The 15353-nt window shown below is 45.8% G+C and overlaps 1 protein-coding gene across 1 annotated transcript in view; it reads left to right on the forward strand.

Moving 5' to 3' along the window:
* Positions 1-12961, forward strand: part of LOC138293772 (uncharacterized) — a 40014-nt gene extending 27053 nt beyond the window's left edge. Inside the window, exon 4 of the mRNA XM_069233115.1 lies at positions 10812-12961. Coding sequence (XP_069089216.1) covers positions 10812-12382 — 1571 coding nt within the window. The 3' untranslated portion in view covers positions 12383-12961. The remainder of the gene's footprint in view (positions 1-10811) is intronic.
* The last annotated feature ends 2392 nt before the right edge of the window (positions 12962-15353 follow it).

Below are 15353 nucleotides of genomic sequence, written 5' to 3' on the forward strand. Positions count from 1 at the left end.
TTTGTAGCCATCTGGGATGGCGATGGCAATGTCTAGAGTAGAAGAGGGCTTAAGCCAGGTTTCTGTGAGGAAGGCGATGTCTGGGGATGTGGTGTCGATGAGGTTCCAGAGTTCGATGGCGTGCCGGTGGATGGAGCGAGCGTTGATCAGGATACATCTGAGGTTGTGTTCTGTTTTGTGGGTCGTCGGGGTGGGCTTGAGTGACTGAGACTGGTGAATTTGCAGTGGCGACAGGTGAAGGTCCCTTGGTGTTGCCTGCTTACAGTTGTTGTCGTGCCCTGGGTTGAGTGAGTAGAGTGCTGCTGACGAGTAGCGGTGGTGGGCGAGAGGTCCAGGGGTCCTGGTACTGGTTGCGGTCGGGTCGCGGACAGGCGCAGACGGGCTTCCCTTTGGCGTGCCTTTGCAGTGGCTGCGCTCAGCCGCCATTAAGTAGGGAGAGTGGGAAGGACAGGACAGCTGGGAAGCGGGAGCGGGAAACGATTCGAAAAAGTGGAGCGGGCTGCAGGGGCAGCAGCGGTGGGGAGAGAGAATGAGAGAGAGGAAGGGGCGGGCCGTGGGGGCAGCAGCAGCGGGGAGAGAGAATGAAAGAGAGGAGGGGGCGGGGCTGCAGTGGCAGCGGCGGCGGGGAGAGATAATGAGAGGAGAGAGAGAAAAGCAAGTGACAAGAGAAACGAGGAAAAGATAGATGGAAGCAGAAAGCGAAAGGCACACAAGTAAAATAGTACACAAGCAAAAACGAGGAAAAAAGAGGCAGAGGGCAGCCCAGCAGAAGAGCAGAGCTCTCCCACTAGACACCAGGGATGAGGCACAGGCAGAAGCCTGCAGGTGGAGGAGGGCCTCGAACTACTGACAGAGGTCAGAGTTTAGGGACAGAAGGGCTCCACTTACCAGTGGAACTATGCAGTGGCAGAGCAGTTCACTGACCAGGTCAGAGAGGTTGCTCTCCCCAACGAACCCACCGAGCAATAATAGGTGAGGAGACTGATTTATGTGGTTTACACAGTGCAATAAGAAGTTGTCACTCTCCGGGGTGAATATCTGAAGTCATCTCCTCATACATTTTGAGGCAACGAATGATAAACAATTTGTGGGACATCTGGGAAAGCGGGTTAAGAGCTTACTCTGGTATTACTTTTTGTTCGTCTACTTACCGTGAAGGAGACTCCAGAAGGGGAGAAGGTTCTATTAGAAACATCTAAGGCACGGACAACAGAAACTCTTCTACAGGATATAAGACAAAGAAGCATGGATAATTTGGCAGAAAGTTCCTGGAAAGATACTGATTAGATTGCCAAGGTAAAAACATATTCAGTACTTAATTCACATCCTACAGGGATGAACAATGGGGCTCAGGAGGTAAGGAAAGCCTGATGCCTTGAACGAGACGGCTCACTAACTTATGTTCCCCTAACGGAACACTGTAGGAGGCTGGCCTGGCTTATAATGGGTACCAAAGGTACTTAGACCTTGTGCCAGGTCCAGTTATCCCTTATTAGTAGATTAGTAGTGTTCTAGCAGCGTAGGCTGATAGAGGTAGCTATAGCAGAGCAGCTTAGGCTGAATTAGGAGAGATGCTAAGCTCCTACTATACCACTCATATCAAATAGGAACTATATCATAAGAAAGACAATACTCAGAACTACAAAAAATAAAGGTACTTTATTTTAGTGACAATCTTCCAAAAATATCTCAGAGGATATACTCCCTTAGGAGGTAAGTAAAATACACAAAATATACACAGAAAAGAAAATCAGGTAAGTAACACAGTTAGAAAGTAGCGCAAACACTGTAGAATACAATAGGATGCAATAGGCCTAGGGGGTAAAACAAACCATATACTAAGAAAGTGGAATGCGAACCACGAATGGACCCTTAGGCAATTGTAGTGTGTAGAGGGTCGCTGGGAGTGTAAGAAAACACTAAGGGTGTCCAAGATACCCAACGCCAAGACCATGAAAAGTAGGAGTAAAGTACTACTATTACCCCAGAAATACACTAAAGTCGTGATAAGGGATTTTGCAAAGACCAATACAGATTGCAAAGCACTGAAGACAGATTCCTGGACCTGATGACCTGCAAAGGAAGGGGACCAAGTTCAAGAGTCGCAAAAGTGTCGAGGGGGGGCATGAGCCCACTAAACCCCGAAAGAAGGTGCACAATGGCTGCCTCCAGATAGAAGAAGCTGAAGATTCTGAAACAACGACAGGTGCTAGGAACTTCTACTTCGTGCAGAAGATGTCCCACGGAGTGCTGGAGGAGGCAGAGTTGTTTTCTTAGCAAAATACAGCAAACTAGCCTTGCTAGCTGCAAGAGTCACAGTTGAAGAAAAAGGGTGCTGCCCAGGCCCAGGAACGACCAGGATGTCTCCACTTGGGAGAGGAGACTGAGGAGGCCCTCAGCAATGTAGAGAGCCCACGCACAAGAAGGTGGTACCCGCAGAAGTCCTTGAACACAGATTCAAGAAGTCTGAACACAGCGGTCATCTCAACACTGCAAAAGAGAGTCCCACGACACCGGAGATCACCTCAGGGAGCTGGGCATCGCAGGACAGAATGCTGGGGACATAGGCTTGGCTGTGCATGCAAGATTTCATGGAAATGTGCACAGATGCCCTTGTAGCTGCATTTCATGCTGTGCAGAGGATTACTGTCTGGAGAGGAGAGGCAAGGACTTACCTCCTCCAAATTTGAACATTTGGACCACTGGACAGTCTGGGTCACTTGGGTCCACCACGCTCATCAGGATGAGAGAGGTCCCAGAGTACCAGTGACGCTGAAGTTTGATGCCTGCTGAAGCAGGGGGAAGATTATGTCGACCCATAGGAGATTTCTTCGTGGCTTCCAATGCAGGATGAAGGCAGGCAGCCCCCAGAGCATGCACCACCAGGAAACAGTCGAGAAAGCCATCAGGATTAGACGCTACAATGTCGCTGGTAGTCTTCTTGCTACTTTGTTGCAGTTTTGCAGGTGTCCTGGAGCAGTCAGCGGTCGATCCTTGGCAGACGTCGAAGAGGGAGGTGCAGAGGAACTCTGGTGAATTCTTTCAAGTCATTATCTGAGGAAAAGCCCACTGAAGAGACCCTAAATAGCCCTCAGAGGAAGATTTGCCACCTAGTGAGATAAGCACCTATCAGGGTTGGTCTCTGACATCACCTGTTGGCACTGGCCACTCAGAGGCCTCCATTGTGCCCTCACACCCCTGGATCCATGGTGGCAGAGGTCTGCAACACACTGGAGGAGCTCTGGGCACCACCCCTGGGGTGGTGATGGACAGGGGAGTGGTCACTCCTCTTTCCTTTGTCCAGTTTTGCACCAGAGCAGGGACTGGGGGTTCCGTAAGCCAGTAAAGACTGGCGTATGCAAGGAGCACACCATCTTTGCCCTTCAAAGCATTTCCAAAGGCTGGGGGAGGCTACCACTCCCCAGCCTTCAACACCTATTTCCAAAGGGAGAGGATGTAACACCCTCTCTCAGAGGAAATTCTCGGTTCTGCCTTCCTGGGACTGGGCTGCACAGAACCCAGGAGGGCAGAACCCTGTCTGAGGGTTGGCAGCAGCAGTAGCTGCAGAGAAAATCCCAGAGAGCTGGTTTGGCAGTACCCCGGGTCCATAGTGGAGCACCGGGGGTGCATGGAATTGGCTCCCCAATACCAAATTTGGAATGGGGGGGGACAATTCCATGATCTTAGACATGTTACATGGCCATATTCAGAGTTACCATTGTGGAGCTACATATAGGTATTGACCTATATGTAGTTCACACGTGTAATGGTGTCCCCGCACTCACAAAGTCCTGGAAAATGACCCTGAACCATGTGGGGGCACCTTTGCTAGTGCAAGGGGGGTGCCCTCACACTTAGTAACTTTGCACCTAACCTTCAGCAAGTGGAGGTTAGATATATAGGTGACTTATAAGTTGCTTAAGTGCAGTGAAAATGGCTGTGAAATAACGTGCATTATTTCACGCAGGCTGCAGTGGCAGTCCTGTGTAAAGGTTTGTCTGAGCTCCCTGTGGGTGGCAAAAGAAATACTGCAGCCCGTAGGGATCTCCTGGAACCCCAAAACCGTTGGTACCTAGGTACCATATACTAGGGAATTATAAGGGTGTTCCAGTGTGCCAATTGAAATTGGTAAAAGTGGTCACTAGCCTACAGTGACAATTTTAAAGGCAGAGAGAGCATAAGTACTGAGGTTCTGATTAGCAGAGCCTCAGTGACACAGTTAGGCACTACACAGGTATACACATTCAGGCCACAAACTATGAGCACTGGGGTCCTGACTCGCAGGATCCCAGTGAAACAGGCAAAACACACTGACAAATAGGGTTTTCACTATGAGCACTGAGGCCCTGGCTAGCAGGATCCCAGTGAGACAGGCAAAAACAAACTGACATACATGGAAAAATGGGGGTAACATGCCAGGCAAGATGGTACTTTCCTTCAAACACCATCAACCATACAGTGTGCAGCTGAAATAGCTGATCTGATAGTATTAATGGATCAATATGCCAATCCTTTAGAAGCAAGGTAGGTCAGAAAGTTAAGAACATGGACTACATTAGCTTCCACGGGATTGCAACTCCTTTGCAAACACCAACGGGCCCATCGACCCCAAGCTGACCTGTAACGCTTAGACATGCTGGGTGCCCATGCTTTTGATAATAGGTCCTCAGCTTGTTGCGAAAGACCTGGGACCAACTATCGTCCCCGTACATTCTCTACACCATCAATGATAGAGAGCCTTCCAGAACCATCTGATGAGGAATATTGTCCAGATTGAGAAGCAGCAAGGGAAACAGGGGGAAGAGTTGGACTGGAGAATCCCAGGAAAGTTCCAGAAGAACTGAAAACCAAACTTGGGATTTCCAAATTGTCCCGTTTGTTGGCGATGTACATGAGCGGACGTTCGAATAATCATTACAAAGGAAAGGAAGGCATAACTTTTCTCCTGACTCCAATCCTGAAGGAAAGCATCTGTGGCAGTCGCCAAAGGGTCTGGTTTTCAACTGAAAAGTCTAGGAAGCTGGTGAGCCAACCTGGATGCAAAATGATCAACTGTAAACGGACCCCATAAATCCTAGAGATGAGAAAACACCTCCTGCTGGTGTCTGACTCGATTATGAGATCTGGAGCACAGCCGAAGATTGCTCTTGTGTTCCAAGCCTCTATGTGTGATAGCCACCAACGAATTTCTTCTATTGATTCTTACGAGAGTAGAACTTTCTGAGAATAAGTTAAACCTTTGCAGAGCTGGGACGCCTTTAGATGTTGAAAAGCCTGATAATGGAGAGGACCGGGAAAAATTGCTTGTAGAGAAGAGGAGAGGAGTCCCACTTGGCGGGCAATCTTCTGAAGTGAAACCAATTGTTTGGTCAGAGTAAGTCGCAATTTGTGACAAATCTTTGCCATCTTTCGAGATTGAAGACTTAAGGTGGCGGATATCGAGTCTATGGTGAAACCTAGGAAGACTGCTGTTTGTGAAGGAATTAATAAAGATTTGGACTCGTTTATAACAATCCCTAGGTATTGTTATAAGTTGACAGTTATCTGAAGTTGGACATAGAGTTTCCTGAGACATTGAGCCAGGAGTAACATGTCCTCGAGATAAACAATTAATTGTATCTTCTGCTCTCTGAGATGTTCCACAACGGGCCTGAGGACGTTTGTGAAGCACCAAGGTACTGAAGAGAGACCGAATGGAAGGGTTGTGAACTCGAAAGTTTGATTTTGCCAGATGAACCGAAGAAAACACCTGTGCGGCGTAAGATGGGTATGTCCGATAAGCGTCTTTTCGATCTAAACGAGCTAACCAATCCAGAGGGTGCAAGACATCACGAAAAAGGTGAATCCCTTACATTTTGAAATGGCGATAAATCAACCATTCGTTGAATTCTCTTAAATTGATGACTGGTTGTCGACCTCCATTGGCTTTGTCTACTAGGAATAGATTGCTGATGAACCCCTGAGGGTGTGGCACCATCAGAGAAATAGCTCCTTTGTCCGACAGTGGCGTAACCTCAGCGTCCACCAGAATGGTATCTTGACACGAAAAAACAAAGGGACTTGGACGTGAAACCTGTTTGGGAGTGCCAACAAATTCTATCTGAAAACCCTTTATTGTCTGCAAGACCCAGGCATCCTTTGTTATTGACTTCCATGCCTTGGTAAAATCCGCAAAGCGGCCACCTACTTTTAGAAGGGAAGAAGGAATAGGAACTGGATGTTGAAGCTCCTATGTCACCTCGATACCTGAAGCTTCTGCCATTTGTGGGGTAGATGTTGGCAAATCTGGAATGATCTTGTAACTGGCTTTGCTTGGAGCCTTGTCCTCTGTATGAGGTATGTGCCTGAGCACAGCCGGCCGAGCGGCCCCTGCCTAAACCGGCTCCGTGGAAAAAATGGGTGGGAAAAACCCTCTTCATAGACGATTGCCCCTTACCCACGGAAGTGACAGTGTTTACAAACTTTCCCAGTTCTTTTATGAAGGGTTCACCAAATAATGCACCTGGAGCCACAGCGCCCGCTTCTCATTCAGCTAGATCTCCCAATTTGAGATCCACTTTAATGAGGAGAGAGTGAAGACGTTCAGTAGAGAGAGTGTACAACTTGCATTGCCCCAAAAAATTATAGCACGTTGAGCCCAACCTGAGAGGATGTCAGGAGAGACAAGCACACCCGAGGTCTTAGCGTCCTTCGCCATGTCTAATATTTTTGTTAAGGGGCCTAAAACATCCAAGAGCTTATCTTGACATGCCCGCCATGACCTATCTATTCCCTTTTTTGGGTCCTTTATGAATATTTGCAAAAATGTAGACATTTTCGAGTCAAGTTGAGGAGTTATGGCTAATTGGTTAGCTAGGGAAGGGCAGGGTCACTCAGCCCTAAGGCAATTACAGGATTCCTTCTCATAATTCGTGACCTTGTCAGACGGGACCCATTCGGAAGACCTAGGATGGATAATTTCATCTGGATCTAACATGTCAGAAATATCCAGTGTGGAATCGTGAGGAGTAGGTTGAGAGGTGAAGGGAAGCCACGGTCCGGAAGGACCGGCATCATCATCATCATCCTGATCCCTAGAGGGGTCAGTATATCGAAGGGACAGAGAGTGTGGTTAAAGGGTCAGGGAACTTGTAGGGTGTAAAGAAAGAGAGGGATCAGGAAGGGATAAAAGGGAATTTTTAACACAATTGAAAACATAGAGATCAACTCCTTCTTCACGACGACGCGTTGCTGGAGTCGCAGCACTGGTAACGGATTGAGAATCAAGGGGTAGAGGTGGCCTTGAGGGGCCTAGGTTAGAGGCTGTAAATGTTGCACACTCACGTTCAATTTTTTGAGAAAGTCTGTCCTCAAGAGGACCAATTGCCTCAGAAACTGCTCTATAAATAGAGGCATCAACAGCATCAAAAAACTCATCGCCATCAGTTTATTCCATATTGAAATATATGAGGGGATTCAAATGATAATTATTTGTGTGTATGTATATGTGTGTATATATATATATATATATATATATATATATACATGACAATTAGTAATACAAGCTGGGTGTCAGTTGAGGGTAAAAAGTGTGAATTTACACTGACGGAAAAGGGCTTCAGCCCGGAACACCTCTCCCCAGTGCAAAGATGTTCTAAAAGGGGAATCACATATATATAAATATGTAATTATTAAATATATAATTAGATATATAAAAATATTTGCCTCGGAGTGTGTCCCTAAATGGCAGAAATGCCCAAATACTGACCCTGCAGGGTGTATAACAAAGTAAAAATAGTACAGACGCCTGTGAATATGGGGCATTCAAATAGCCCAAGTTATAGACCCTTTAGAAAGGGCGTCACCCTACAGGCTGAGGCTGAGAGCGACACACACAGCTGGAAGGGGGCATGCAGCTTTGTTCCCATTATCTGACAGGAATCGTAGCCGCGTGTTCACCTCTGCACGTCTCCTCAGCGAGAGTGTTCGAATGGGTGCCACATGGTGGCCTTCAAACACCGCATGCAGTGCACAACTCGAAAAACAATCACGAAGGAGCGATAACATTCCCGCGATGTTAAACATTAATAAAATAAAAAGGTCAATGAAATTAGCATAGTGAACATAAAAAAAAATATTGAAAACACTGAGCAATTAATCAAACAATGAAACAGAGTAAAGGAAGTAAACTTATCTCGGCCGCGAGCAGCGAAGAAAGAGGAATGCTGGAAACAGACAATGGACTGTATTATGGACTGCCTGTTACTGATTGGTTTTGCTTATATATTTTGATTGGTTCTTTACTGTACTCCCATTCCCAAGCTTTCATGGGAATAGTAGTTCTTGTTTTAATGTTCGGCTGCTCTTTAATAAAGTGGAGAAAGAAGGCATAAACCTCACCTCCGGTCCTGACCCAGAATTTGCCAGAAATATGCTCTCCTTTTATCTTCTGGGGCACCTTCGATAACCTCTATGGGAAAATCATGAGACAACTGTTTTTCTCAAACATGATTCATTAAATCCCAGGAGGGTAAAATCACCTTAGAACACACCACAATTCCTAAAATTAGTATAGTAGCTTTAACAAATGACTTATATTGTCACTAAAATCTGTTATCACCTTTTATATGTTCTCCTTTTTGTGATCCTTAAGACCTGCCATTCAATACAATGTATTTCATCGGGGCTATCATGCATATTGGTCCCAAGATGGCTGTCATCACTTTCTGGTTGAAGTGCTGACAGCCAATCAGATCTCACAGTGAGATCTGTGCTTAGGCTCCGCCCAGATATATAATTCGGGATTTCCTTTAATATCTCAGACTACTGAACAGATTTACACCAAATAAGAACGGGCATTGGCAAAGCCAATAGGGCTCGCCTTTGTGAGAGGTAGTTGTTTTTTAGTGTAGGTATTTATTTGTGAGTCAGTTTTGTAATTTTTAATTGTTTTATTGCATATACAAATGTTCACTGGAAAGTTATGTTGGACCAGTATTTTAATATTGCTTGCATTAACCTGATAATGAGTGTTCTCATAATATGCCATTTATAGGAATTGTAAATAACCAGTGTTACTAATGCCAAATTTAGCAGCAATCTATTTATCGACTTCAGAAGGCTAAACCCTTGTGTTTACCCTGCCAAATGTGTAGCTTGATAAGGGTTGCTGACAGCACTATTGACAATATGAGCCCTTAACTCACTGAGCCAAGATTGCTGTACGGCTACTGTCATAGAGCGAGGGATTGCTAAACTGGAGACCTGCGCCTGATGGCCTTACAGTCTTATGACAAAGCCCACACATTCTTCACTCCAGACATTTCCTGTTGGCAGAGTGCGAGGAGGGTGGAAGCTGGAGTGTACAAACAGCTAGCTGCTTTAATTACACTTGCTTTGAATGAACAGCCATGCAGGCACTGTTCTCCTCAATATATAGCTTCATTGGTGCTCTTGCTTCTGTTTGCGCTTTACGAGTGCTGATGCAGTTCAGTCGCCATTCCATTTTGGGCCTCGTGTCTCCAGCACACCGCTGGCTACTCATCGTCTGCACGTACGAGCTCACATACTACAGGACAGGCACCTGGTGTGCTGAGGAATAGAATGCCACATTGTGCAGTTTTTTAAACCTTGACTCATATGAGAAGAGAATGCAACAAAGATCTGCTGTCGTTTTCAGGAATGCAGTGGACACTTCACCAAACTGCGCAGGTGAACAATATTAAAAAATAAGTAATAAAAAAACAGAGTAACGCTGGGCTGCTTGACCATGACTGTATGGCCATGTGAAGACTGCACTCTCCAACTGAGAACACTTTAAGGAACAGAGCAGCAATGTGAATTTTAATCAAAGTATACTGTCGGGCGAGAGAGCAACGCTCTGTAGAGGAGCACACAAGGGAGTCACCTGGAGAACACATGCACTTGTGGAGTGCTTTAAACAATGAACAGCTTAGCTGCGGGAGGGGCAGTAACATTCTTCATGAGTGACATCCAAGGTTTGTCATCGGTAAGGCTGTTGATGTTCATGTGAAGCTTAAAAACCCAATGTTGTTGCAGCAGTAGACTGATGTATGGTGGGTCCATCCTGTAACTTCTATAAACAGTGCACTTCATGTCATTTGGAGTTTGCTGCTTAGAAGTGTTATGACTGGTAAGTTTTGTTGATTTTCTTTGCATCTAATTGTGCTGTGATGCTCATTAATTCTTATCTTTCCCGACCTTGTGGTCATGGCTGCATAGAACATTTCACACGGACAGTGAATTAAGTATACACGGTTGTTCGTATTGTAATTCGATACATAGTTTGGTTGTTCGTATTGTAATTTGTATGGCCCCGTATTTCCCATGTACGGAGTAGGCCTAAGTCAAGCTCCTTGGTCGCTTCTGTCAGCTGGTAAATGTTGCAGTCGCCACAGGGGCAATGTCCCCTTATCTTGGGAAAGCCCCTTAATAGCGCACATCACTGAGTCGGGGTAGACTTCAGTCTCTATTTAGAATAATCCAGTTCTTACTAATGATCCGTTTATGTCATTGGATCGTGGGGTGAAGTTTCCCTATAAGTACACAGACTAGAGCTAGCGTATCCCAGGTCCCTGCTGTGGTTCAAGCTCTGCAGTGAGTGCTTCTTGTGAAGCACTTGACTCACTACGTCACTGCACTTCCTGTGAGCGGCCTAGCCACCATTTGTGTCTCAAAGTGAACTGTGACTGTCCTTGTTAGAACATACGTTTTTACTGAATTGTAATTTCCACCTTTCTGTATTATAACTGTGCAGCTTTTTCAAGAAATATTTCCCATGTGTAATTTTCCGTGTTCTTTTCGTTCTGTAGCTCAACAATCACACTTAGAAAGTATGGCTGGGGAAGAGAGACATAAAAGTTCCAGAAGCAAGATGGATTTTACTCAAAATATCTACTTAAGAAAACGCCACAGAATGCACATCAGGGAGAGACACTTTGCTTGCAATGTGTGTGAAAAAGGATTTATCAGTAAAACACTTCTTGTGAGGCACAAAAAAGTACACACCAGCCTCAGGCCATATCCCTGCACCAGGTGTAAGAAGTGTTTTACTCAAAAGGCAACTTTTTTACAGCATCAAAGAACACACACAGGAGAGAAGCCTTATAACTGCACTGCATGTGAGAAGAGCTTCAATCAAAAGTCAAATCTTCTACAGCACCAAAGAGTACACACAGGAGAGAGGGCTTATACCTGCACTGTGTGTGAGAAGAGCTTCAATCAAAAGTCAAATCTTCTACAGCACCAAAGAATACACACAGGAGAGAAGCCTTATAACTGCACTGCATGTGAGAAGAGCTTCAATCAAAAGTCAAATCTTCTACAGCACCAAAGAGTACACACAGGAGAGAGGGCTTATACCTGCACTGTGTGTGATAAGAGCTTTACATTTAAGCAAAGCCTTTATCGGCATCAACGCATACACACAGGAGAAAAGCCTTATAGCTGCACTGTGTGTGAGAAGAGCTTCAATCGAAAGTCAAATCTTCAACAGCACCAAAGAACACACAGAGGAGAAAAGCCTTATCACTGCACAGTGTGTGCCAAGAGCTTCAGTCGAAAGAAAATTCTTCATCAGCATCAATGCACCCACACAGGAGAAAAGCCTTATAGCTGCACTGTGTGTGAGAAGAGCTTCAATCGAAAGTCAAATCTTCAACAGCACCAAAGAACACACACAGGAGAAAAGCCTTATCACTGCACAGTGTGTGAGAAGAGCTTCAGTCAAAAGAAAATTCTTCATCAGCATCAATGCATGCACACAGGCGACAAGCCTTATAGCTGCACTGTGTGTGAGAAGAGCTTCAATCAAAAGACAAATCTTCTACAGCACCAAAGAACACACACAGTCGAGAGACCTTATTACTGCACTGTGTGTGAGAAGAGCTTCAATCGAAAGGCACATCTTCTACAGCACGAAAGAATACACACAGGAGAAAGGCCTTATCACTGCAGTGTGTGCTCCGAGCATTTTAATCATAAGGGAACCCTTGGACTTCATCAAAACGTGCACACAGGAGAGAGGCCTTTTCACTGCACTGTGTGTTCCAAGACCTTCGCTCGAAAGAACATTCTTCATCAGCATCAATGCATCCACACAGGAGAAAAGCCTTATAGCTGCACTGTTTGTGAGAAGAGCTTTAAATGTAAGCAAAATCTTTATCAGCATCAACTCATACACACAGGAGAAAAGCCATATGGCTGCACTGTGTGTGAGAAGCGCTTCAATCGAAAGGCACATCTTCTACAGCACCAAAGAATACACACAGGAGAGAGGCCTTATCACTGCACAGTGTGTTCCAAGCACTTTACTGAGAAGAGAAACCTTGTTCGGCATCAAAGCTTACACACGAGAGAGGCCTTACCACTGTGCCAAGTGTAAGAAGAGCTTTGCTCAAAAGGCACATCTTCAATTGCATCAATGTTAACACACCGGAGAGAGGACTTATCGCTGCACTGGGTGTGAGAAGAGCTTTACTCGAAAGGCACATCTTCTGCGGCACCGAATAATGCAACTGAGTACCTTATAATTGCTCAGTATATGCCAAAAGCTTTACTCTAAAGGAAATTTTCTGCCACATCAAGTGGTACAAACAAGATAGATCCCTTTTTCGCTGTAACAAGTTTTTGTTAGGTTTACCCCATAAATCACTGCAACTCTGTATTTTGTCCTTTTGACCTGATAATTTGCTGTAACTATCTTTTCACCTACTAGTCCTATAAACCAAAAGAACTCTAGATTGTATACTGTTGATCCTGTAATGCACAGTTTTACTGGTATGTTGTAACTTATCGGGCCTATGGTGAAAGAGGCTTAATGGGTAGTTCAGTTGTTGGATGAATATTTAATGAGTCACACATGTTTTTTCTGTGTACCTTAGCAGATTCCACTTGTCCGCCACCTTTCCACAGCAGACAGCTGGGAGCTTCCATTTATTAAAGGCAATTTCTGGAATATCAATCAATCAATCAGTTTTTATAAAGTGCAACTACTCACCTGTGATGGCCTCAAGGCACTGCCCTCATAAAGGGTGTTTAATACAGAATAATCTTGCACACTCTCCGAGGTTTCTTTTCCTGCAGAACTCCCTCCCTGCTGTATCTTTCCTAAACCCCTCTGCTGGCCCTGCTGATACTCTACTGTGTGCAAAAATGCATGAGAAATGTGCTCAGTTAGAACAAGAAAATAAGCAACTGGAGAGGCCGTTAGTTGAAGCCAAATATAACGTAACCATGTCTTGTCAAAATAAGTTACTGCAGGATAAAGGGGATACTTATCAGGATATCGCAGAAAAGGCAGCTGTTTGCGTTTGTAGGAGGCTGTCCTGGTTTGTAGTGGGTACCTAAGGTACTTACAACTTATACCAGGTCCAGTTACCCCTTATTAGTGAAATGGAGGCAGTGTCTAGCAGCTTAGGCTGTCTAGGGGTAGCTGTAGCTGAGCAGCCAAGGCTGAACTAGGAGACATGCAAAGCTTAAGCAGTACCACTGTAGTCACACAGCACTTACACACAAGAAAGACAATAATCAGTGTTACCAAAAATAAAAATACTTTATTTTAGTGACACAATGCCAAGAAAATATCTTGGAGGCTATACTCCCTTAGGAGGTAAGTATTATATATAATATATACACTAGCAACCAAATCAGGTAAGTAAACAGTCATAGAATAGTGCAAACAGTGAAAAACACAATAGATTGCAATGGGCCTAGGGGAACACAAACCATATACTAAAATAGTGGAATGTGAATGTCGGTTTCCCACCTAGGCAAGTGTAGTGTGTAGAGGGGTGCTGTGAGTGTATGAAAACAACCAAGGTAAGTAAAATACCCCACCCCAGAGCCCAGGAAAGTAGGAGTACATACAGCAAGTTTCCTTAGAACACACTAGAAGTTGTGATAAAGAATAATGCAAGCCCCAAGCAAGACTACAAGACACCAACGATGTATTCCTGGACCTGAAGACCTATGGAGAGAGGAGACCAAGTCCAAGAGTCAATTTAGAGTCCAGGAAGAATAAGAGCTCGTGCTAACCCGGATGAAGGTGCAAAAGTGAAACATCCGGTTGGAAGAAAAAGTCAGAGATGCATCAAAGAAGACAGCTGCCGTTTCCGGCGTGGTGCAGGAGATGTCCCACGTTGAGTAGAAGAATGCAGGCTGGTTTTTGTCTTTGGATTCCACCAACAAGCCTTGGCTCACGCAAGAAACTCGGTTGGCGGGAAAAGGCACTGCCCGGGCCCAGGACAGACCTAGGGATCTCAACTCAGGATGAGGAGAAAGAGGGGGATCTCAGCACTTCAGAGAGCCCTCATAACACCAGGCAGTACCCACAGGAGTCCCAGAACACGGGAACAAGGGAGTTGCAAATGGCGGTTGTCGCAGTACTACACAAAGGGGTCCCATGCTGCCGGAGAACAATTCAGGGAGCTGAGCGTAGCAGGATAGAGTGCTGGGGACCTGGGCTACACTATGCATGAAGGATTTCTAGAAGAAGTGCACATAAACCCTAGGAGCTGCAAAACATGCGGTGCATAGCGGTACTGTCTGGCACGAGGAGGTAAGCTCTTACCTCCACCAGATTTGGACAGCTGGACCTTTGGACAGTCGGGGTCACTTCGGTCCACCACGTGTGTTCCAGGGATCACACTCATCGAGATGAGAGGGGACCAGAGTGCTGGTTGTGGCTGCAGAAGGGTGCCTGCTGAAGCAGGGAAGTGACTCTGTCACTCCACGGGAGATTCCTTCAATTCTTCCAGTGCAGGCTGAAGACAGGGAGCCTTCTGAGGATGCACAACCTGGAAACTGTTGCAGTTGCTGGCAGAAGCTGAAGTTATAGAGTCGCAGTAGCCTTCTTGGATAGTTTGTTGTAGTTACAGTGTTCCTGGACCCGTTCTGCGGTTGATCCGACAGTAGAAGCTGAAACAGAGGAGTCCTGCTGGAGTCTTGCAATCCGAATCTGAGGAACAACCAAGAGGAGAGACCCTAAATAGCCCTGAGAGGAGGATTGGCTACCTTATTTGAAGAGGACCTATCTGTAGGGGGCTCTGACGTCACCTGCTGGCACTGGCCACTCAGATGCTCCCAGTGTATCCCAAAACCTTGGAATCCAAGATGGCTAATACCAGGGACACTCTGGAGGAGCTCTGGGCACCACCCCTGGGTGGTGATGGGCAGGGGAGTGGTCACTCCCCTTTCCTTTGTCCAGTGTCATGCCAGAGCAGGGACTGGGGTCCCTGAACCAATGTAGAATGGAGTATGCAAGGAGGGCACCATCTGTTTCCCTTCAAAGCACTTCCAGAGGCTCTGCGAGGATACCCCTCCCATGCTCGTAACACAACTATTTCCAAAAGGGG

This window comes from Pleurodeles waltl, chromosome 4_2 (genome assembly GCF_031143425.1).
Source record: "Pleurodeles waltl isolate 20211129_DDA chromosome 4_2, aPleWal1.hap1.20221129, whole genome shotgun sequence".
In the NCBI taxonomy this organism is placed as follows: domain Eukaryota; kingdom Metazoa; phylum Chordata; class Amphibia; order Caudata; family Salamandridae; genus Pleurodeles; species Pleurodeles waltl.